The sequence below is a fragment of the Stegostoma tigrinum genome, chromosome 5 (assembly GCF_030684315.1).
Source record: "Stegostoma tigrinum isolate sSteTig4 chromosome 5, sSteTig4.hap1, whole genome shotgun sequence".
NCBI lineage: Eukaryota > Metazoa > Chordata > Chondrichthyes > Orectolobiformes > Stegostomatidae > Stegostoma > Stegostoma tigrinum.
In genome coordinates this window covers 96,910,994-96,937,283 of record NC_081358.1, presented here as the reverse complement: position 1 = coordinate 96,937,283, position 26,290 = coordinate 96,910,994, and the positions used below count along the sequence as shown (strand labels likewise).

At 42.2% G+C, this 26,290-nt stretch overlaps 1 protein-coding gene across 1 annotated transcript in view; it reads right to left on the bottom strand.

Annotated features, from left to right (window-relative positions):
• c5h1orf35 (chromosome 5 C1orf35 homolog) overlaps positions 1-15,805 on the bottom strand; it is a 62,326-nt gene extending 46,521 nt beyond the window's left edge. The window contains exon 1 of the mRNA XM_059646353.1: positions 15,510-15,805. Within this exon, the coding sequence (XP_059502336.1) occupies positions 15,510-15,805 (296 nt within the window). The remainder of the gene's footprint in view (positions 1-15,509) is intronic.
• Between the last annotated feature and the right edge of the window lie 10,485 nt (positions 15,806-26,290).

The window sequence follows — 26,290 nt, the reverse complement described above, 5'->3', positions numbered from 1 at the left end:
CTCTAAAGAGTACACCCCTTCCCTCTTTCAGATCCCATCCTCCAGGAGGCTTGGTCACACATTACTCAAGACTTTTTACCATTCAGTTTTAAAACAGCAGTCAGCTAAGGCAACATCTACTGCTGATATCAGAACCCAGACTCCAGTCTGCAAAAGAACATGTTTTTTGTCCTGTGAGAAACAACCAAGAACCTATATTTTGTGCTTCCTTCAAATAATCAACTGTCCGTTATTAAAACAAAGATACAGAACTTACACTTCAGCAATATTCATCAGATTAGTTTTAAATGAATTTTGAAGTGAAGAAACTGACTACAACTTCTGAAGTGCCAGCTAACCAATCAAAAACTTGATTGTGTGAAATAAGTCCTACCACTGGGTTAGTTTTACTACAACAGTGCTGAAATTCTCACAGATTCAGAGGAAGTGTTGTAAAGCACCATCAATCATTAAAAAAGAGGAAAATTAAACAATACAGCAAACTTTTTATCAGCCAGCACCTGTGGAACCAGGAGTGTGCTGGTTGATCAAATATTCCAGTTGATTCAAGAAGTCCACATATTACACATATAAAACACATCCTAAGTAAGAGAAACATAATGCAAGGGATATACACACTACTGTTATACTTTATTTAGAGTATAAATCACTTATAGTAATGCCACTTTGCCTTAAATAAAACTTATCAGCAGAGTGCCCTCTCACTCACACCGTCAACTGACTACTTAGACACTGCGGAGATCATGGTATTTGGGAAGTTGACTCAAAATTGAATCAACTGTTAATATTTTGTGTGGCCATTTGATTGAACAAGTATATTTACATTGAGATAAATAAATTAAAAACCATAATAGTTGGGCTGGATAATACAGTAAACTTCATGGTATTTGAGGTGTATAATTTTTAAAGTTTTTCAGGAGTGCTGGTTCATCAGGTGCCAGTTAGAACAAATCTTTACTATACTCACACATTAGCCTATAGCAGAAATTGGGAGCACTTCCGAACTACATAATATCAAACCACAAAATTTGACAGATGCAAATATAAGAAACAAATCTACATAAATTCGTTGGAAGCTGAAAATTGAACAGTCAAAATGATTTATAAAACAAAATAAATGATCAGAGCAAAACTGTCTTATTCCATCATTTTAAAAAAAGGCACATTTTGATTCAAAGATGTTTGTAGAGTGGCATTGTTTAACTGCTGAAAAGTTATCCATTGAGCGCAAAATGTTTACATTCTATTATGTCAGGAATTACAAGTGAGACTGACCAATAAGGTAAAGTGGAATGAAATCCCTGAAATGTTGTTAGAGCTACTGTGACTCAGTCAACAATCAGAAATGGTAGATGAAGAATTTGCACGTAAAACTGATGAACAACATCCTGTCACCCAACTAAAGCTGAACATGTTTAAATTACAGGATAATAAAATGTGAGGCTGGATGAACACAGCAGGCCAAGCAGCATCTCAGGAGCACAAAAGCTGACGTTTCGGGCCTAGACCCTTCATCAGAGAGGGGGATGAGGGGAGGGAACTGGAATAAATAGGGAGAGAGGGGGAGGCGGACCGAAGATGGAGAGTAAAGAAGATAGGTGGAGAGAGTGTAGGTGGGGAGGTAGGGAGGGGATAGGTCAGTCCAGGGAAGACGGACAGGTCAAGGAGGTGGGATGAGGTTAGTAGGTAGCTGGGGGTGCGGCTTGGGGTGGGAGGAAGGGATGGGTGAGAGGAAGAACCGGTTAGGGAGGCAGAGACAGGTTGGACTGGTTTTGGGATGCAGTGGGTGGGGGGGAAGAGCTGGGCTGGTTGTGTGGTGCAGTGGGGGGAGGGGATGAACTGGGCTGGTTTAGGGATGCAGTAGGGGAAGGGGAGATTTTGAAACTGGTGAAGTCCACATTGATACCATATGGCTGCAGGGTTCCCAGGCGGAATATGAGTTGCTGTTCCTGCAACCTTCGGGTGGCATCATTGTGGCAGTGCAGGAGGCCCATGATGGACATGTCATCAAGAGAATGGGAGGGGGAGTGGAAATGGTTTGCGACTGGGAGGTGCAGTTGTTTGTTGCGAACTGAGCGGAGGTGTTCTGCAAAGCGGTCCCCAAGCCTCCGCTTGGTTTCCCCAATGTAGAGGAAGCCGCACCGGGTACAGTGGATGCAGTATACCACATTGGCAGATGTGCAGGTGAACCTCTGCTTAATGTGGAATGTCATCTTGGGGCCTGGGATGGGGGTGAGGGAGGAGGTGTGGGCACAAGTGTAGCATTTCCTGCGGTTGCAGGGGAAGGTGCCGGGTGTGGTGGGGTTGGAGGGCAGTGTGGAGCGAATAAGGGAGTCACGGAGAGAGTGGTCTCTCCGGAAAGCAGACAGGGGAGGGGATGGAAAAATGTCTTGGGTGGTGGGGTCGGATTGTAAATGGCGGAAGTGTCGGAGGATAATGCGTTGTATCCGGAGGTTGGTAGGGTGGTGTGTGAGAACGAGGGGGATCCTCTTGGGGCGGTTGTGGCGGGGGCGGGGTGTGAGGGATGTGTCGCGGGAAATACGGGAGACGCGGTCAAGGGCGTTCTCGACCACTGTGGGGGGAAAGTTGCGGTCCTTAAAGAACTTGGACATCTGGGATGTGCGGGAGTGGAATGTCTTATCGTGGGAGCAGATGCGGCGGAGGCGGAGGAATTGGGAATAGGGGATGGACTGCTGTGTTCATCCAGCCTCACATTTTATTATCTTGGAATCTCCAGCATCTGCAGTTCCCATGATCTCTGATACTATGTTTAAATTACAGCTTGGGTTTAGGAGGAGAGGGAAAAGGGAGAAACCAAGGGAGGGAAGATTGAGATAGAGGGAAGGGGAAAAAGAGGGAAAACAATATCCAAGTGAAAAATTGGAAATAGTTACAGTCTCAGAAAAAGTCTTCAACATTTCTAAGTGCATTTGCAGTTTGGGAAGGTAGGTAATTTTGAAGTACTCACATCACTATTAACTCAATCAATTCAATAGAGGTGCAACATATTTTTAAGGAGCAGAGCACCTTTCGCGTTCCAGCGAGCCCTGCATAGGTTTCTTTTGAACTGTTTACATCGCTGGTGATATACATCCAGGATCAACCCATAGCCACAAAAAATGGCTGCCTTTGTCTGTCCACAGTCAATAATCAACAGCTGGAAACTGCTCAGGAAAGCTCCTCTCTACCCAGCAAGAATCCAAATCTCCTTACCCTTGAAATGATCTTTGAAACCCATATATATGTTTGACTTATTCCAAAATTTAAACAGGGTTGTGCAGATCCCTTTTTCACTACTTTGTAGTATGATAGTTACAATGGCATAATGTAGACCCTCATGATTCATGGTCAGTTAAAATAGGGAAGGCACGTGCTAACTGCTCAGATGATTGCTGATTATAAACAGACAAAAGTGGCCATCTTTTGTTATGAGTCGATCCCGGATGCATATCACTAGCAATATAAAGAGTTCAAAAGGAACCTATGCAGTGCTGTCTGAGGTTCAAAAGCTGTTTTGCACTTCTAATGAACTGCGTGAGTTAATGTTGTTGGAAGTATTTCAAAATTACTTACTTTCCCCAAACTGCGATTACACTTAGAGGAGCAGGGAGCCCTCACAGCTCTAGAATCTGCAGTCACTCCTGATAGCTACAGGCTCACCCATTAGCCTAGCCACACAGACTAGTCTTTTCAGACCTGCACTAAAATCAGTAGAATGATAAGACTGAAGATAAAAAAGAGAGAAACACCCAAAGAGAGGAGTGTGGGTGTGCAAAGTCCATCCCAAGCCTGACAGGAAATCCCCTGAAGACCCATGTGTACCCACTACCATCAGCTGGGGTAGTCTCATCCAAAATGCTGTAAATTAGAAGGGAAGAATGGTATGAGTCTTCCAGATCAGTCCTAAGCAAAGAGAAATACCTTGGCAGAGTGCACATTAGAAGCAAGTGGAACCCTCTCTGCAGAGTCCCAACTGTTTAGGAGAATTAACCCTGAGTGTGACCCATCTTGACCAACGTTCTGTAAGTTTTGGGAGCTTTATCTTTGTGAGAACAGTATCCCACATCACTCCCCAAAAAGCATTGAGTGTATATGGAGGTGAGGGGCTCTTGTTGTTTGAAGCATTGGGACTTGTGGGCTTGTGGAGATGAAAGGCTTGTCATGTGAGGTCTGGCTGAAGACTCTAGGTCTGTACTCACTGGAGGTTAAAAGCATGAGGGCTGAGATCTGATTGAGACTTTCAGAATACTGAGAGGCCTGTATTGACTGGATTTGGAGAAAATGTTTCCACTAGTGGGAGAGACTAGGACCTGAAGGCACATTCTCAGAACGAAGGGACGATCCTTTAGAACTAGATGAGGAAGAATTTTTTTCAGCCAGAGGGTGGTTAATCTATTGAATGTTATGCAGAGGGCTGTGAAGGCCAAGTCATTGAGTATATTTGAGACAGAGATCAATAGGGTCCTTGAAAAGTAAATTAATCAAGGGTTATGGGGGAAAAGCTGGAGAATGGTGATGGAGCAGACTCAGTGGCCTAATTCTGCTCCAAGATCTTTGGTTAGAGGGATTGAGACTAGCCGATCTCTAATGGCACTTATGGAGAATTGCAAACCCACCTCACCGCAGCCCCAAGTCTACTCTGACAGGCAAGGCCGAAAGACTTGGATCAGGGGTTGGTTCTGAGGAAAGGTCACCGGACCTGAAACGTTAACACTGATTTTTTTCTTCCCACATGGTGTCAGACCTGCTGAGCTTTTCCAGCAACTTTGGTTTTGTTCTTGGATCGAGGGAATGGGTGCTAGGCGCATTTCTTACTCCCCTGTTTGAGTTTACCAACAGTGTGGTTTACTTTTGGGTCCTATAATCATAGGAATCATTCCAGACTGCTGGTAACAGGAAAAGACTTCCAATTCAGGAATGAACTGGCCAGCAATCAAGCCAAGGTAACCCTAAAAGGCCCAAATTTGTCAGGCATCACCTGGAAGACCGAGCAGTCACAGGAATTGAAAGGTCCAAACTAAAGCCTACCAAATTAATTCAAGTCAAGCTGTGGCCTTTAGCAAATAAACAGGACCCATCAAGCAAAGAAAGTTCTACCTACCTACCTAGGAAAAGAGTGACTCAGACTGAATCATTTAAGTGCAGTTCTGAAAAGATGCAGTACGGTAAACAAGGTTCAGTGGCCCTGCAGGGGGCAGTAGAATTCACAATGTTTGGATAACCCAGATTAATTGCTAGAAATTGAAAGAGTTGGACTGGGTCAGAAAGATAGAAGTCTTCTTGGAAGGAACCCATAAACCTCCACAGAGTCTAAAAGCAATACCTCCCCATCCTTGCCCCAGAAATAAACCTTATTGAGAACACAATATCAGATGATCTCACATCAGGATTGTAAAAGCAACTATGAATGAGGTAAATAGTTTCCCTTCACAAGCAGTCAGCGAAATTTTCACCGTAAAACTGTCTCTCAAAGAACCCCTTGGTATTAACTGGTGTTTTTTTCCAGATGTCATGGACCATTTTCTAACTTATAATGCATTGAGGAGTCTGCTCCATGCAGTATCGTGGTTGGGAATCTTATGTGCCATCTCTAAGAACTATTTACCCAAGATTATACTGTTCATGGAGTTTTTTCCCCCTTTATTCATTCATGGGATGAGGGGGGTCACTAGCTAGGCAGCAATTATTGCCCATCCCAAAATGCCCAGTGGGCAGTTAAGAGTCAGCCACGTTGCTGTGGGCCTGGAGTCACATGTCCGCCAGGTCAGGTAAGGATGGCAGTTTCCTTCCCTAAATGACATTAGTGAGCCAGATGGGTTTTTCTGACAATCAACAATGAATTCATTAGACTCTTAATTCCAGACTTTTATTTATTGAATTCAGATTCCACCATCTGTTGTGTTGGTGTTCGAACCCAAGTCCCACAACATTATCTGTGTCTCTGGATTAACAGTCCAGCCTCCCGTCTAAATGAAGGGATGCTACCAGAAGCTGAAATTGGATCAAATGACCAAATGTTTATGACCCCTGATTGTGAATGGTGGAATGAATGAATACCTCTTTACCTAGTTCCTTTTTTTGCGAGAACACACAAAAAAAGGACTCATATAAAGTACATTTAATTATATATACATACATATATACATTCATGCACCCTTGGTGACCACTTTAAATGACTCAACAAAGATGGCAGCTATAATATTGCTGGACTTAGCAATAACCTTCAGGAAACCTTTCAGAAGTTAAAGTCAGCCAGACAACCAATATCTAATGCACTTTCTGATGGGACTGGGATGTAAACTATTATGTTATAAATTGTTACAGAAATATGTTGCCTCTAGGAAAAAAACCCTACTCAATAGAATTGTAAGTGACCACTATCCTGGAAGGAGATGTGCTAATGACTTCCCATTGAAACAACTGTTCTAGATGCATCCCGGATTGTATCTACAATACAGCCCTTTATGACAATGGTAACCACACCACCAACTGCATTCCCCAATTTACCATAACCCAACCAGTGGAACTCCTACATTGCTGAACCAAACTGCCTACTAACTTACCAATTTTGAAACATCAGTTAGTTAAGTATCAATACTGCTTCATACAACAACAATTAATGCTTGCAAAATGCCTGACTTGCCTCTGTCAAAAAGCATCCAACAAACTGTATTTTGTGCTCATCTTGTAATCAACTTTTCTTCATCAAAGTAGTGAAGTTTTTTTTAGTTCCATCAAGAAGTTTCTTTTCACCCATATTCCTCAGATGACCTTCAAATGAATTTTCAACAGAAGAAACTGCTTACAACTCATGAACTGCTGGCTGGCCAAAAAAAACACACCCGCTAAGAAATTCCAGACTTTCACTCCAGCTTTGGACTTTTGGAGTCCATCTTAAAAGCAGGGTCATTGATGAGATGGCATGTCTCAAATGATGTGCATCGAACATCTTTCTGATTGAATATGCTCTTTGTCCTTTTTGATCCTGACTCTTCTTTCTATGTTTGTAGGCATGTCTGCGTTGTGAAGTAACAACCCTGCATCCATCCCGTCCCTTCCCACCCCACTCTGGTCCAATCCCATTTCAAAGGGTGTGTGAAAGAAACGCTACTTCTGGTTTAACATTACAAAACTTTGGACCTTATGAAGTTAGAATCTACAAACAAAATGACTGGAGAAATACATCAGAGATAATGGGAACTGCAGATGCTGGAGATTCCAAGATAATAAAATGTGAGGCTGGATGAACACAGCAGGCCAAGCAGCATCTCAGGAGCACAAATACATCACCATGCTTTTAAAGGAAGAACATTTAAATCATAATCTGTTTATAGACAGTTGGTAAGAACAGAGAGAGAGAAAGAAATACATCTGAAAACTTGCAAATCTGTCTGTAGCAAGAATTTTTGGTTATGTATTGACTTAAAGGCACCATATAAATGTGAGTTGTTGTTCAATTTAAATCTATCAATTTGCTAAATATGTATCAGAGGTTCTCTTCACTCTGATAGTTGGCTCTGAGGGAGCAGAATCAGTGTCAAGGACTCTCCACATGTAAATAAAGGGTGACTTGGTGATGGGAAACCAGCCTCTGTGGACTCATTTCAAAGGTGACAAGACCAAAGTAAGTTCCTGAAGAAATTTGCTCGCAATAATTATCTTTGAACAAAAACAGAAGTTACCGGAAAAGCTTAGCAGGTCTGGCAGCATCTGAAAAGGAAAAATCAGAGTTAACATTTCGGGTCCAGTGACCCTTCCTCAGAACTGGTCATCTTTGAGTTTTTGGCATCATGCCGCTATTTAAGAAACTTTGTTCATTTGATCCTGCCATTGAAGGCTAGTCCTGGCATGTGGAAAGAACATAGTATTTATTCCAGGCAAATGACATTGGGGCAGATGAAAAGCAATGAGCTTGTGGACTCTCAGTTTTTTTGTTACAGGAACCTAACTTTCCCTGAGGCACTAGATACTAAAACCTTTCAAGAATTGATGGACTTAGTTAAGGACCTCCAAGCTTCCTGTAATTCTGAGACATTATCAGCTTTATTTGACAACCAGAGGAATCTGTATCAGGATTTTTGATGAGGTTAAGATGACTGACAGAGGCGTGTGACTTTGGTTTAACCCTTAATGAGATGCAGAGAGACTGTTTCTTTTGTGGGATTAATGATGCAACCATACAAAAGCATCTATAACCTGAAGCGCAACTTGACTTCGAACACCTGGCATTGTCATTGGAAAATGAGGCAAGTGGAGCATGAGTTACAGAGTATTCTGAGGGAAGTGGACACCTCCACATGTCCAACTGAGCTTGGTGAACACCAATTGCACAGCTGCACTTAGGACATATCTTGAACAGACGGGCTCTCAGTCAATCTACAGCAAAACCCCAAAACAAAGCCAAGCCTCAGCCATTGTTTAAAATTTTCTTCATGATCCAGGCTGGCAAACCATTGTAGTTTCTGCCAGTATGGGGATTCGAGACAGCAAGAGAGATAGACCACTCGGCCTAAATTGAGTAAGAGAACTCATAGGATGGTACCCAGGAGAAGACATACCCTGAAAAGTCCACTTACATCTGGTTTGGAACAGTTAAATTGCTCAGCAATATCCTAATCAGAACCAATTAAAATAAATGGCCATCCAGTCCTAATGGAGATCAATACCAGTGCAGTCATTTCAGTGATCACAGAACCAATCTTTAATAAAACTGTCGCTAGACTCCAATCCTTAAGTTTGTACAAGACCTCAGCTCAGCTGAGAACCTATACTGGGGAATCATGAGACATTCTGTCAGGGAGGAAATTGCGAGACCCATTACAGAAACATTTGAATTATCTGTAACTGCAGGTGAGGTCCCAGATGACTGAAGGGTGGCTAATGTGCTTTTGTTTCAGAAAAGTTGTAAGGAGAAATTGGGAAACTATTGACCTGTGGGTCTGACTTTGATTGTGGGTAAATTCTTGGATATGATTTTGAAAGTTAGGATTTATGGACATTTAGGGAGTCAAAAAAATGTTTAGGGATAGTCAGCGTAGTTTTGTGCGAGGAAAATTGTGTCTCACAAACTTGATTGAGTTTTTTGTGGAGGAGATTGAAGGGTGCTGAGCAGTAGTTAGACTTTAGTAAAGTCTTTGACAGGGATTCCACATGATAAACTGATTAGTAAAGTTAGATCACAAGTTGATTCAAGTTGAGATTGTCAATTGGATACATAATTACTTTAACGGCACAAGACAGAGAGTAATGGTGGAGGGTTGGGGGATAAAAAGGTCCAGTTTTTTAAACTGGAGGCCTATCACCAGTGGTGTTCTACAGGGATTGGTTCTGGGCCATCTCTTGTTTATCATTTATATAAATGATTTGGATGAGAATATAGAAGGTATGGTTCGCAAGTTTGCAGATGAAACCCAAATTGGTGGCATAGTAGACAGAAGGTTTTCTAAGATTACAAAGGGATCTTGATCAAATATGTCGAAGGGCTGGAAAACGCCAGGTGGAATTCAGTCTGGATAAATATGAGCAAGTGCACTTTGGTAAAACAAACAAGGGTAGGGCTCATATACTTAACAGTAGGATATTGGGTAGTGTTGTAAAACAGAGGCACCTAGCGGTTCAGGTATGTAGTTCCTTGAACTTTATGTCACAAACAGACAGGATGGTTAAAAAGGCATTTGGCATGCTTGCCTTCATTGCCCAATCCTCTGAATATAACAACTGCGAAGTCATGTTGAGGTTACATAGGATAGTGGTGAGGCCTCTTTTGGAATACTGCGTCCAGTTCTGGTTGCCCTGGTATAGGAAGGATATTATTAAGCTGGAGAAGGTTCAGAAAACATTTACCCAGACGTTGCTAGGTATGGAATGTTTAAATTATAAAGAAAGGCTGAATAGGATGGGACTTTTTTCACTGGAGTGAAGGAGGTTGAGAGGCGACCTTATAGAAGTTTATAAAATAATGAGAGGTTTAGATAAGGTTAATGGTCATTGTCTTTTCCCTAGGATGGGGGATTTCAAGACTGGGCGGTGCATTTTTAAGGTGAGAGGAGAGAGATTTAAAAAGACATGAGGGGCAATTTTTTTACACAGAGGGTGGTTTACGCGTGGAGTAAACTTCCTGAGGAAGTGGTGGATGTGGGTAGAGTTATAATGTTTAAAAGACATTTGGATAAGTACTTGAATAGGAAAGATTTGGAGGGATATGGGTCAAGAGCAGGTAGGTGGATTAGTTTAGCTTGGAATCATGGTCAGCATGGAATGCTTGGACCAAAGGGTCTGTCTCTGTGCTGTATGACCCTATGATTCTGTTAAGTCTTCAATTCCTGTCTCTTATGAGAAGCAGCTGGTACAGTTAGCACTGTTTGTCGTAAAAGGTTCGGGCCCAAGGGGTGAAATTGGTTGAGAAAGATTCACCTTGATTGACTCAACATTTTTCAATTATAAAAAGACTGACTGAGTGAAGTCCTAACTAAGTACCCGACAGCTTTTCAGGACAGTCTAGGGACTATCAAAAGGAGCCAAGGCCACCTTGCATGTTGACCATGATTCTGGGAGGCCCACTGTTGATCAGTTGCCTTCCTCAACAACAGTTATTGGCTCAGCACAAAGAAGTTAAAAGTCAAATCTATATCAACAAACTACTACCTTTATCAGTGTGGTTAAAGCAGTCATACAATTCACATCATTTGGTCAGAAAAAGGTATACAGTAAGCATGCAAATCTGCACTGCACCTACTAAGCTTGACATTCACAGAACAGTCAACAAACTAAAAGTTAATCCCCAAGAACAACGCTCATGTTGGCCAGATGTCTCTTCCAGGTCATGGGGTGTCTTCTCCATACCCAAGTGCAAGGTTGCTCTTCATGAAAATTGCTCTCTGGAGTTTTTGCTGATGTCACACTGAAATCCTTTATTTTTATCCTTTTTCTTTATCTTCCCAAACTGTGGTGTCTTTTTCTTGTTGGCCGCTCAGCTCATCTGATTGCTGGTGTCTTCCAACTATAGGCTCACTCCAAAGACACATTTAAGATTACTTCATTATTCTTCCACCAAATAAGGATTTCCCCTTATGTCATCCCTCAGAGCTGAATCAGCTCAAAGCAGCCCAAGCCAGCTGTTAGGGCTCAGTTAACTTCAGTTCACAGCTACTGTCCTTATGCGTGAGCAGCCTCTGGCCAACATCTTACTCCTCTTGATCCAAATATATCTATCATAGGATCACAAATTTTCCCTTCATTCTGTTAGCTGCTCATGGGATCACCATCTGTGTGGGTGTGTTACATCTGCACTGTATTCATATGTATAAAAAAGACTACTTTATAATAAAAAATATTTAACTACTTAATTCGCACAATCTCTTTTATAATAACATTCGTCCCACCCGTTTCATTAGAGGTTCAACTTTTATCTTTCTTATAATTTCAATTTTCCACCTTCTGAGCTGATACATGTTGAGTATTACAATTACCAGTGTACACAAGATCAATATTACAGCTGCTTGTGATAATATTCTCAACCATGAATGTGTTCAAAAATTAGATCCTCAATTCCATTACTTACTGCAGAAACCAGGGTCACTCAACACTTCATTGCCTTATCGGATGAGTTCTAATTGAGCGGGTATGTTTTGGTCTGTTGATAGATTATCTCCTTGGCCTCTTCCACAATTTGTGTAATCTTCATTACCACTTATATTACTGACAGAGGTAAAGTTTGCCCCCAATAACCAGGTCTGAGGTCGCATTTTTGATGGCTACATTGTGTCCCTTGGTCTTTGAGTGTAATGATCTGCTCAAATTGTCTACATGTTTTTTTTCAGTTAATCTATTTGCATACCTTGTTCAAAAATTCACTTTATTCAAATTCTGTCCTGTCTGAATGTTAGAAATTTTGATTCATGCTCCTTAATTTAGTTTTTATGTTCCAGTTCTCTATCTACAGATCACCTCCCTCAATAATAGTAAAATAACATCATACATGGACTCCAAAATTTCCCCAGCTCTCTTCATCTGTAGATATCTTGAGGATACTTCTTCAATATGTGTCCTTCCTTGTTAATTCTGTGAATGATTGTATCATTAAGCGCTAACTACTTCCATATGTAAATACACATTTAGTTGCACTGTACGTGGTTTCAAACAATACAGCTCTGATAAACTGCAATGCATTCCTTAGATTTTAACTTTTGGTTTATATGTACCTTTTTTTTCAATGGATCTGTATGTCATCATTTTGGGCCCTTTCACTCCAGCTCAATGTCACTCCTCCCAGAGTCCACAAATCTTTCATTTCTGTAATACTTTGAAATAATGGTCAATCACACCTTTTATTTTGACTGAAAAATAGTAGGAACTGCCGATGCTGGAGTCTAAGATAACAAGGTGTGGAGCTGGATGAACACAGCAGGTCAGGCAGCATCAGAGGAGTGGGAAAGCTGATGTTTCGGGTCTGGGGGAGTGGAAGGGGACTCTGAAATAAACAGAGAGTGGGGAGGCAATGATGCAAGATGGGTAGAGGAGCAGATAGGTGGAGAAAAGATGGACAGGTCAAGGAGGTGGGAATGGAGCCAGTAAAGATGAGTGTAAGTAGGGAGTTGGGATAGAGGTTGGTCAGTTGGGAGGGAGGGGTGGGTAGGTGGGAGGGAAGATGGACAGGTCAAGGAGGCAGGGATGAGGTCTCTAGGTAAGAAGTGGAGGTGAGGGTTGGTCAGTGAGGTGGGAGGAGCAGATAGGTGTGAGAAAGGAAGGACAGGTCAAGGAGGTGGAGACAAGCTGGGCTGGTCTTGGGATGAGGTTGGGGGTGGGGAGATTTTTAAGCTTGTGAGGTCCACATTGAGACCATTTATTTTGACTGTTTTCTTTTACCTCCCTTGCACTGACAGTTTGCTTTAAAGTCAGTTTCTCAATGGATTCTGTGTCAGTGTCTGATCATTTAAACTATGCTTTGGTGGTCTTCCAAATGACACTAATCCTTTTTGTCAAGCAGGTGTACACATATGAGACCTGATCTTCAGTACTTCTCTCATGTTTGTTACCTCAGAGATAACAATCACTTTTGCACACTTACATAGGTATCCTAAGATCATGTCGTGCATTCTTGACTCTCGTATGATCTTATCAAAATATTTATGAGAGTTTACTTATCTCTCCACGTATAATCCCAATGCCAGGGGTGGTGGCTCAATTATCAAATTCAGTTCTCTTAAAATGAAAGACAAGGACACAATTATCCCCAAGAACAAGCTTTCACTTTCGTACTGTCATCTAAACTTCCCTTTCTCTAAAATGCATTTTAACTTCAATTGCCATTTCACTGCATTATTCTAATTACTTTCTTTGTTTTTTGTCATCTGCCACCACTCTCCGCCCTCAATCACTTTGTCTCGTCTAATTTTTCAATTTAACTATTACCATTATAAGTAATTCCAGGGTTCTGGAGGGATTTGTAGTCGAATGGAACATATTCTTACAATATTTTAAAACGGAATTCAAACATTTCTTTGATTCAGGCAAAAACATGTTTCGTTCATTCTTTCTCTAAAATGACATACCTTTTTAAAAGTTACTTGATAACTCATTCTCGGTATTTAATATGTCTCTACGTAAATTTGTCAAATTCAATATTTTGTTTGCCCCCTCAAATTCACTAACAACGTTTTATGCACTGAAACCACTGAGAATGTGTGCTTGCACTTTATCATTTTTCAAGAATCATATAAAATTTTCAACTAACTATTTTTTCTGAAGAAGGTTCTAGGCCCAAAACATCAGCCTTCCTGCTCCTCTGATGCTGCTTGGCCTGCTGTGTTCATCCAGCTCTACACCTTGTTATCTCAAATTCTCCAGCATCTGCGGTTCCTATGATCTCTATTTCGGGCCATGTGGGTCTTAATATAATTTTTCATCATGACATGCTGAAGTGAAACCAGACTTAGTGGTTTTGAAATTCCTGAACACTCAGTACATTTAATGTTTTCACACAGTCATTCTCCAAAGCTGAGATGTTTTGTTAGCGAATGGCTCCATGGGTTGAGGATGCCTCATCCATACGGTGTTGCATTATTGAAAATCTGCACACAGGTTCAGAAGTTTGTAGCCATTACCAAAAGCTTTCTATATTTTCAATTACCTGAAAAACAAAACAGCATCCAGCCATTCGACTTTGAGCAGGATAGGTTAATTAGTAGTGGTTTGCTGCTAATTTAAAGGAGATGGGTTAAAACCTCTGGACATAATGAAGTCAACAGCCTCTCTTTCTCCTGTATGGAAATAAGTGTGTTATATTTAACAAAGGAAAAGCCTTCCTCCTTTGTTAGATTTTATTCTCTTTTTTTAACTCCTCAATATTAGTTTTCTCAGATTTTAGAACTTACCATCAGATAATTTTGTCCAAAGAGAATTGCATTTCCAAAATTCTAATTTCTCCATGACTTGGATACTTTCACACCAAAGTATATTTATCATCCAGAATTAAAGATTTATTCATGCATTAAAACAATATTTGGAAGTTCACTCTGGCTAGAAAAATGAAATTAAAAACAGGATAACTTTAACATAAAGTTTCCACAATTAAAACATACCCAAGACTCTTTCCAAAATCCAAACACAACACAGTTGGCACACTGATTTGAGGAAAGAACAAGTAAGTTATATCTCTAACTTCTTCAATTAACTTTAATCAACTGGAATAGAATTCCAAGAGGTAAATATTTATGAAGATCTAAGAACCACATTTTAAAACAATATTTTATCAGGTGTTTGATTTATCCAACCATTGATAATTCCTTAAAAGGACATTATATTAACCATACGTATTCCACACTGCTACAGGAACACGTCACTCTTTCAAATCACCATACATTCCTAAAATACAAACTAAACTCACAGTATTCCCAGATCTCGCGCTCTGGGGCACAAAACACAGAAATTACATGAAACATTTATCAACTAACAAACAAAGATGCACATCAACCAGACCACAAAAAAGTAATACGTGGTTCAGCACAAAACGCTGATCTGTCCCTCCCCATGACTTGTAATTAAGCACACAGCAGCTTCACATTCCGAGAAAACTTTTATGGGTGATTTTTCATTTTCTCTATTCCCTTTGATTCAACTGGTCCCTTGGGATCATTTGCTGTCACCACATTACATGCATGATAAATTGAATTATCTGTTAGTATACTGGCACCTGCCTGCATAAACCCCCTCTGGTACAACTTGCCATTCCAGCAGCCATTGGAGCAGACACGGCTGAGCACGCCTTCCCCCCCGCCAAACTTACTCTTGAAAGGCGACAGCTATTCCTGCTTACCTTCCTCACTGTACCTAGCAGATCCCATCATTGGCTTCTCTCCATGTTTCAAGTCCATATTATCCCTTTCCAAGTGGTGGGTTGGCTTTGTAGTCTTTCTATCTGCTTTGAACAATTTGCATGATTTCCAGTGTTGCATTTCTTTTCCTGTGCTGCTCTCTGTAGCGCATCTACAGCAGACTTTATATCACTATACCATTTTTCCAAATTTTCTTCCTTCTCATGATCTTGTCTAAACATCTCCTCATACTTATTTTTCTCTCTTTCTAATTTCTTGTACCATACCTCATACTGTTTCCTGTGGGTGAAATAATTGGCAGTTTTCTCTGCAAGCCTGTTTGTCTCCGTTTGAAGGTTATCTATCTCGGCTTGAAGCTCCAGCTTCTCCTGCCAGCCTTCTGTCAAGTTCTTTAACGGACTATCTGATATAGCCTTTTGCAACTTTAATTGTTCAAAGGGTTTCCCCAGCAGTTTTCCCTTCACCACTGGCATGACCCGCATACTTCCTCTATTGCAGTCACTTCCCCATTACATATGTTTGGAGGAGCCCCTTACAAATGAAACAATCCAAATCCCTGGGACTCGGAAGTTCCCTTTGTATCGTCATCCTGGGTTAAGTCCAACTTAATCCAAGGCTTTTGTTCTGACTGTGCTCTACAGATCCTGACTGGTGTCACTCTCAGGGCTCCAGGCTGGATGGTTCCTTCTAGGAGTCGGTCCAAAGGAGCAGTAAAACTGCTTCTTGTTGACGGTCCTACAGCGCCAATTAACGTGGTCCAGTTGCCTCCCTTGACAACAGTTATTAGCTCAGCACAAAGAGAACAAGAGTCAAATCTAAATCAACTAACCACTTGCTTTCAACCACCATCATTGTCGACAAGGCCCTCAACCGAGTCCGACCCGTCTCCCACAGGGATGCCATCACCCCTTCTTTTTCCTCCTGCAACAGCGACAGGGCTCCCCTTGTCCTTACCTACCATCCCACCAGCGTCCACATCCAGAAGATCACCAGATACCATTTCTGTCGCCTCCAGCGAGATGCCACCAACGGACAAGTATTCCCCTCCCCCCACCTTGTCCACCTTCCGCAGGGACCGTTCCCTCCGGGACACCCTGGTCCACTCTTCCTTCACTCCCCCACAGTCCCACGGCACTTTACCCTGTAACCAGTGAAGGTGTAACACCTACCCATTTACCTCCTCCCTCCCCAGTATCAAAGGATCCAAACACATCTTCCAGGTGAAACAACGCTTCACCTGCAATTCCCAGAATCTCATCTACGGCATTCGCTGCTCACAATGTGGTCTCCTCTACATTAGAGAAACACAGCATAGACTGGCTGACCACTTTGCAGAACACCTATAATTCTGCTCACAGAAAAGACCCTGGGCTACCCGTTGTCTGCTGCTTTAACACATCACCCTGTTCCCTGGCCAACATCTCTTGTTCTGGCTTGCTGCAGTGTTCCAGTGAAGCTCAGCGCAAAGTGGAAGACCAACACCTCATTTTCCAGTTGGGGACCCTACAGCCCTCCTGACTCAATATTGAGATCAATAATTTTAGGACCTAAACTCTCCCAGGTCCCAGCCCCCTACTCCACACACCAGGTCTTGTTACCACTTAGCCTGCCACTGCACACCCCCTGTTGTTAGTCACTAACAGTCCCCATTAACAACTATTCACCCTCCCAGCCTGATTGTTATCAACTCTTTGTCCAACTGCTGTTCTCTCTCTTTGGGCTCTGTCCTATCAGTTACTCTCTACCCCACTCCCTGGCTATTTTCTGCATGTAAACCAATGTTTTCCCAGCTACCGTCAGTTTTGAGGAAGGACCTTAAATGTTGACTCTGGTTCTTTTCTTCCCAGATGCTGCCAGACCTGCTTAGCTTTCCCGGCAACCACTACCTTTATTAGGTTAGTTAAAGCAGACACACAATTCACGCCATTAGAAAAAAGTTAACAGCAAGCTTGCAATTCATCACTATCCACTAAGCTTGATGTTCCCAGAATAATCAGCAAAATAAAAGCTAATACACAAGAATAGAAGCTCATGCTGACTGGGCATCTTTTCCACACCCAAGTGCGGGGGTTGCAATTTGCAAAGGTTGCTCTCTGGAGTTTTTGTTAATATCACACTGACATCCATCATTTTTATTCCTTTTCCTTATCATCCAAAACTGTGGTGTCTTGTTCTTGTTGGCTGCTCAGCTCGTCCGAGTACTGGTGTCTTCCAACTATAGCCTCACTCCAAGGACGCCTTTACAATTATCGCATTATTCTTCCACCAAGTAAGGACTTCCCCTTATGTCATCCCTTAGAGCTGTACTAGCTCATGCCAGCAAACAGGGCTCAAGTAACTTCAGTTCACAGCTATTGTCTTTATGTGTGAACAGCCTCTGGCCAACACTGCCCATGCCGTTTGCCTTGAGCGCAAAAGTAGATGCAGAAATCAGAAGGCTGGAAAGCAAAGGAATCATCAAATCAGTCTAGTTTGCAGAATGGACAGCACCAATCTGACAAAGTTTGAAGCCCAACGGTTCAGTTCATCATTGTGGAGATTTTAAACAAAAGGTAAACCACTATTGGCAGCTAGATAAATACCAAATCCCTCGCATAGCTGGCAGGGGTGTTGTCATTCACGAAGCTGGACATGAGCCATACCTACTTGCAATTGTGGTCAGATGAGGATTCCCAGAAGAATGCTCCATTTAATACCCATATACAAAACTGCCCTTTGGGGTATCATCAGCCTGTGCAATTTTTCAGCAGAAGATGACGGCACGGTGGCTCAGTGGTTAGCACTGTTGCCTCACAGCTCCAGGGACACGGGTTCGATTCCACCTTCAGGTGACTGTCGGTGTGGAGTTTGCACATTCTCCCTGTGTCTGTGTGGGTTTCCTCCAGGTGCTTCGGTTCCCCCCCCCCCCCCCCCCCCCCCGCAGTCCAAAGGTGTGCAGGCTAGGTGGATTGGTCATGCTAAATTGCCCATAGTGTTCAGGGATGTGTAGATTAATGGGGTTATAGGGGATGAGTCTGGGTGGGATATTTTGAGGTTCAGTATGGTTTGTTGGGTTGAAGTGCCTGCTTCCACACTGTAGGGATTCTATGAACAATTTACGAGGTCTATCCCAGGTAGCCACTTATCAAGTTGATGTGCTAATAACAGGGAATACCAACAAGGAGTACTGGAGAACTTAGATATCTTCCTTAGATGTTTCTCCCAGGTCGGCATATGTCTTAAAAGGGAAAAATGTGTGTTCCAGGCGCCCCATGTGATCTACTTGGGCTACAGAGTCAACAAGACTGGGTTACACCCATTGGAATATAAAATGAAAGTGATCAAAAATGCTCCAGCTCACACATCTCTACTGGAACTTCGGTCTCTCCTTGGGCTGGTGAACTATTACGGAAAGTTCATACATTACCTGGCCTCCATCCTGGGGCATGTGGAAATGGCCATGTAGCCAAACCACAGCCTTCAGGGAAGTGAAGACACAGCATTCAACCTCTAAGGTGTTGGCAAGCTATGATCCCAAATGATATCTGGTATTGACATGCCCAGATAGAGAAAGAAAATTTGGCGGTCATCTTCGGAGTCAGGAAGTTCCACCAATACATTTACAGATGTAAATTTGTAATAATAATGAACAACAAACCCCTGCTAGGTCTACTTAAAGAGGACAAGCAAGCGTTTCCTACAGCTTCAGGCCAAATTCAGAGGTGGGCTCTAATATTGAGTGTGTATGATTACAAGTTGGAACACCATCCAGGAGGCCAAGAAGGAAATATTAGATGCATTGAGCTGCCTGTTGGCGGCAGATACACCTCCAGTGGTACCGCCACCGGAAAAGTCTGTAATGGTTTTAAATTTTCTGGACGCACTTCCATTAACAGCTAACAACATCAGGCTTTGGATACAGGAAGATCCAGTTTTGGCAAAACTTAAACAGCTGGTGGTGATGGGAGAAACCGAAAGGCTGTCACAGCTGGCATTGAAACTTTTTTGGAGCCAGAGAGACCAGATCACTGTAAAGGACTGCATATTATTATCGGGAGCAAGTGTGATTGTCCCGAGCAAATGTCACTATCCGATTCTGGCTGAACTCCACCAGGGACATCCTACGGTTTCCAAAATAAAGATGTGGATAAGGATTTATGTCTTGTGGCCAGGATCGGATGCAGTCATACCTGCTTTTGTGGGACAGTGCCCACAGTGCCAACAAGGCCAGCACCAGCACCTCCCACCACACCCCTCCCCCACCCCCCCATTCGTGGGAATGGCCAAGTAAACCCTGGACTTGGTTATACGTTGACTATGCAGGTCCTTTCATGGGCTCAATGTGCTTCGTCATTGGGAATGTCCCCTCAAAATGGCTGGACATGCATAGAGTTCATTCGTCAAACACGGGGATGGTGATAGAAAAGCTGTGTGCATCTTTTGCAATACCTGGACTACCAGGAGAGTTGGTGACAGAAAATGGACCATCATTTATCAGCAAGGAATTTGAGAATTTCCTGAAGTTAAATGTTATTTGTCATATAAGGGCAGCTGAATAGCATCTATCATCCATTGGTCTGGCAGAAAGAGCAATCCAAACTTTGAAGGCAGACTTACAAAAACAGCCTACAGCCTCACTAGATACCAAACTGTCCCATTTCCTATTTAATTATATGATGACACCCTCATATAATTACAAGGATAGCTTCAGCAGACTTGCTAATGGGGAGAAGGTGCCACACCAGGTTGAACCTTATCTTCCCAGACCTGGGGGGAGGGGGGACGGGGTATGAAGAGGGGTGGGTGTTGGTGAAACAGCAACAGCAATGCTAATGCTGACACAAGACTCTGCTAGGCGAGGGAGACAGTTTATTTCAGTTAACAAAGTTTGGTAAAGGAACCACCGAAGTGGCCCTACATACGTAAGAAGCATGCTCAACACAAGGTCAGGTCCAGTGATGTATGTTCTCCCTCTCTGTCAAGCGTTTAAAATGCCTTGAAATCTGACATGGATTGGTGGATTTGCTGCCTCGATGCATTTGCCACCAAAGAGGAGAATAAATTTCTTTGGAGATGCTTCTGGGTGCAAGAAGTGAGCTACTGTGCACGATATATTGTCATACTCTGCCTGTATCAAATGCAAAGTTGGAAAAACATGACATGGTGCTAAAAGGCACTAGGAGATGCTACAATAAAAGGCCTATGTCCTCACACTCAGAGCGGGAAGCGATGTTGTCATTGTAATGAGGGCAGCCAGGTGGACCTCATAGAATATGAATTCACTGGATCAGATTAACAGTGCCAATCAGGGAGCCCTGGCTGACACATAGAAAAAGGAGTATCAGAGGCTCTGAGGGAACTGGACCAGTGTCAAGGACTGTCCATATGTAAATAACGTGCAGCTTAGTGACGGGATACCGGCCTCTGTGGAGTTATTTCCGTAATGACTCCCTTCCTCTTGGATAGGGCTATATCAATCAAATGCCAGCTGGTCAATTGTAAATAAACAGGAACAATTGAAAAGACTTTCCTCAGCAGCCAGTTAGAATGCAGTCTCCATGTTCCATTGATTTTCCACTTGTACAGTTAATGTTCTGGGTCTTCTGTTCAAAAACAAATCTGACAGGCACTCTATAAGGACAGCAAGAAAAGGTCACTCAAGAACATACAAGCCAGTGTTCAGTTTAATAGTATATCTCAGTACTAAGTGGGCATAGGACTTAAAATAGAATAAGTTTCAAAAAATTGATGGCAGGAAATTCAACACTGCAAACAAAATTTAAGTGCAGATGTGAGCTTTCAAACTGAACAAAGGAGGGATTTGTATTCTTGTCCCATCTACATATTGGAATGACTTAACTGATATCTGCAGAACAACAGCAGATTCTAGCTCCAATAGCACATGGAGAGCAGTAATCTAAGACCAATCGATGGTCGAATCTTCCAAAGAAAATTGTCAATAAGCAATTACCGTATTGAGGGACTTTTTTTTGCTATGGATGATCATACAAATTCAGATAAAGAGTAGGCCATTCAGTCTATAAGTCTGCTCCGCCATTCTATAAGATCATGGTTGATCTCATTACTCCACATTCACTCAATAACCTTTCACCCCCTTGTTACTCCAGCATCAATTTATCTCTGCTTGAAAAGACTTAAAGACTTGTCCTCAAATGCTGTTTGAGATTCAAAACCTCACAATCCCCTATGAAAGAAAAGGAATGCTCATGTCCGCCCAAAATGGGTGGCTCCTCATTTTTACACAGTGACCCAAGTTCAAATTGTCCCACAGGATCCACTCTGTCATGATTCAGCTAGATCTTACCTGTTTTGATGTAATCACTTCCTACATTTCTAAGCTGCAGCAAATATAAGCCAATCCTGTCTAACCTTTCCTCGTAAGTCGATCTGCTCATTCTAAGTCTTTGTCTAGTAAATCTTCAAATAAGGCAGCCGATACTGTACACAGTACTCCAATTTGGGTCTTACCAATGCCCTGCTTAACTTTCCAACTCCTGTATTCAATTCCACCCAGTAACAAGTACCATTCTTTAAAGTTTCTTATTTATTTGCATTCTAACAGTTTACAATTCATGTGTAAGGACACCCAGATCTTGCTGTATCTCTGAGATTGGTACTCTCTTAGTTATTAGATAGTATGTTTCTTTATTATGCTTCCTCCAAAATGGACAATTTTATATTTCGCACATTATGTTTCATTTGCCAGATATTTCCCAAGCACTTAACCTCATGTTGTCTTCTTCAGAACTTACTTTTCTACTTATCTTGGCATCATCAGCAAATTTAGCAACCATGCAGTTGGTATTTTTATCTAAGTAGTTGATATAAATTGCAAAATATTAAGACCCTAGCACTGATCCCTGTGGGTCACCACTCACTTCATCTTGCGAATAAAAAATGACAGATTTATACATAATCTTTGTTCCTTATTATCCAGCCAATCTTCGATTTGTGCGCCCTACATCATGAGCTTTAATTTTCTTAAATGATCTTTGATGTGCCACCTTGTGACATTCTTTCTGAAAATGTAAATACAGTACATCTAATAGTTCCCCTTTATCCACAGCACATGTTACTTCCTCAAGTAACTCCAATAAACAGATTAAACATACTGAGGTTGGTTCACTTGCGAGCTGGTTAGTTAGTTCACTGATATTTCACAACCCTGCTGGGTAACATCATCAGTGCAGCTTCCGATGAAGCGCTGTTGTGTTTTTCTGCTTGTTATTTAAACTCTGTGGAGCCCATTGGAGTTGATTACCTCATTTCCGGTTTCTCTTTGCAGTGGTGTCTGTAAATAGGGTCTAATTCTATGTGTTTATTAATGGCCTTCTTGGTGGAAAAGCAGGCCTCTAGAAATTCCCGTGCTTGTCTCTGTTTGGCTTGTCCAAGCATCCAGACTACCTAAAAATGAAACCTGAAGGGACAAACAAACTCCACCCCCCCACCCCGCCCCCGATTCTACGATCTCCCAAAGATACGCAAACCAGAAGTACCCCTCAGACCCATGGTCTCCCTCCCAGGCACACCAACACGTAGATTAGCCAAGGAGTTACAAAGAAGACTAAAGCACCTTGTTAGCAAGTCACCCCACTCAATCCACTCAGCCCAGGAGCTCCTCAATTCCCTCAAAGACATAAGAGTAGACGAGGTGAGACATAGATAACAAAGTGTGGAGCTGGATGAACACAGCAGGCCAAGCAGTATCTTAGGAGCACAAAAGCTGACGTTTTGGGCCTAGGTCCTTTGACATTACCGCCCTCTTCACATCGATCGACATTCCACTGGCAAGAAAAACACTAGCATCATTACTGAGGGAACCGGACGTGAGGGAGACCATCTCCACAGACAACATGCTGAAGTTCCTGGACCACTTTACTTTTAATGGCCAGATCTACAAACAAATCCACAGGACACCAATGGGGTCACCTACCTGTGGACTAATAGCAGAAGCGGTGATGCAGAGTCTTGGAACCATAGCCCTTCCACAGATCCAACCAAAACTATATACAAGGATATACAGGGACAACACTTCCGTCATCATCAAACGGACTAAACTAGAGCAGACACATCACCTTATAGACAACACTCTCACCGGCATCAAATTCACCAGAGAGGAAGAAAAGAACAAATAGCTCCCATTCCTGGACTTGAAGGTAGAATGCAGGGCCAACAGGGAATTTCCGACGAAGGTACTCAGAAAGGCCACACACACATCAAGTCCTAAATTTCAACAGGAACCACCCCAACACCCACAAACTGAGTTGCATAAAAACACTATTTAAATGAGCTACAACATACTGCAGCAACCCAGAAAATGAAGAAGAATATGTCCACCAAGTATTTAGAGACAACAGATACCCAAACAGCTGGGTCCGACGATGCCCGTCACACAAACAACAGAAAGATACAGTATGCCCCAGCACATTTGTCACATTACTGTACATCAAGAATGTATCTGAACTGACCACAAGACTCCTACAGCCAGTGGGCATCAGAATGGCACACAAATCTACATCAATCCTACACCACCTGCTAACAAGAACCAAAGACCCCTTACTCGCTATGGACAGACCAACGTGATATACAAGATCCCATGCAACGACTGTGACAAACATTACATTGGACAGATAGGAAGGAGACTGGCTACCAGAATGCATGAACATCAACTAGCAACGAAAATACACAACAAATACTCACTTGTCTCCGTTCACACAGATAAGGAGAACCACCAGATCAATTGGGACAACACCAGGATCGTGGAACAAGCCAAGCAGAGACAAGCACAGGAATTTCTCAAGGCTTCATTCTCCACCAAGCAGGTCATCAATAAACACACAGAATTAGACCATATATGTACTCCACTGTGAAGAAAAACCAGAAATGAGATAATCAACCCCAGAGTTTAAATAACAAGCGGGAAAGCACACCAAAGCTCCATTGGAGGTTGCACTGATGATGTTACCTGGCAGGGTAATGAAACATCTACAAATTAACGAACCAGCGTGGCACATGAACCAGCCACAACATCCACAACCCAAACTACAGATCTAGCCAATGAACTTTGGATTAAATATAATTTCTCTTTCATACTGTATGTTTTTTTTTCTTTTCTTTCACAGGATGCGGGCATTACTGGCTCAGCTAGCAATTCTTATGCATCCCTAAATACCCTGGGGAAGCTGGTGATGAGATGCCCTTTGAACTGTTGTGGACCTTGGGGTGACTGCACACCCACATTGTGGTTAGGAATGGAGCACCAGGATTTTGCCTCTACAGCACTGAAAGAACAGTGACTTAATTCTGAGGGGATCGAATCAATGGGCAAAGGCAGTAGTCCGAAATGTTCAGACTTCAAGTTCTCAACTTAAAGAAATCTTGAAAAAGGGACAAGGATCCAAGGCAAACAGCTCAATATGGACCAAGATCCGATTTCGGTAATTCAAAGCTTGGCCCCACTGCTGGAGAATCAGGCCTTCTGTGAAGAAGTTGATCACAGTGCAGATGATATGGTCAGAAATAATGTCTGCAGTACCTATTGATCATGAAAATTCGAACAGACAAGAGAAAACGTGAGATTAATTTTACAAGAGTGAGCTACCAGTGTACATAACTAATGTGTACTAGTTTAATCTGTCAAACTGCAGGGAGCCTGGCCTGATCAACTGCCAGATGTGTATATGGAACCAATGTGGAATATGTTATACATGTTGTCATTTATTTGACATTGTTCTGGCAATCCCACTTATACCAGAATCAACGCCCATTAGACATTATGCAGAGTAGAGAATATTGGAATAATCAGGGACAGATGATCATGTGAGGTATCACAATATATATGTCCACATGAAATAGCGACAGGGGAAACTGTTGTAAGTCCTAGTTAGATAGATGTATGTGTAGAAATTGCTCAGACAGTTTGTCTACATCTGCTATGTGAGATGAAGAAGCACAGTGTAGACAATTCTCAACTATACAATGGGAGCTATCTGGGCTGCATTGGAACCAATTCACATCGCGTGTCAAGGAGCTCTGAGATATTGTGTCACTACATCACAAAAGGATGATCATTATAGGAACAATCTATAACTAGCTATGCACTTGTTTGTACCCACTAATACCAGCTATAGTGGGAAAGGTAGAACTGATTGATATCAGAGATGTTACGGAAAATCTGACACAGTGTCTGAGCTGGTTCTCCAATTGAATCCAAACTATGCCTGAACATATTAAAGATATTTAACATGTTGCCCAGTGACAGTGCAGAATGTTTGATATCTCGCAGCAGCAAACTTAGAGGATTTACTGATGGTGTTTAACAAATAGATACTGCTACTAATAATAGGCCTGTGATGCTGGAAATTGAATGTGTAGATACACACATGAATTAGGATCATCACCCATGCTTTGGTCATCCCCCACTAGTTGTAAACCTAGCCTGCTTGATTCACAACACGAGAAAGGAATATGGGAAATGGAGAATGCAGGATCAGAAGGCATGGAGCAGGGATCTATGTTTATTAAAGCATGGGATAATGATGTATTATGGTACCTACCCCACTTAGCATGTGTTTTGAAACAGTTTAACAGTGAACAGTGGTCCATTGTCAGACACAATCTGTCCTGGGATACAAACAAACCAAAAATACCACTCACTATGGCAGTTATAGTTACACTCATTGTGTTGTTAAGTTGTCGAACAATGGAAAATTTACAACAGTAGTCTTTCATAAGAATGTGAACTGTGTACTGTGGAGAGGTTTGTTGCTATTTTCATCTAAAGATTGGATGATAAATCATATTTATGTGAAGGCTCCTTCCACTGCAGGGGTTGCTACAAGGTTTTCTATTCATTCATGGGATGCGGGCATCCCTGTCTAAATCAGTATTTATTACTCATCCTTAATTGTGCAGAGGGCAATTAAGTGTCACCCACATTGTTGTGAGTCTGGAATAGA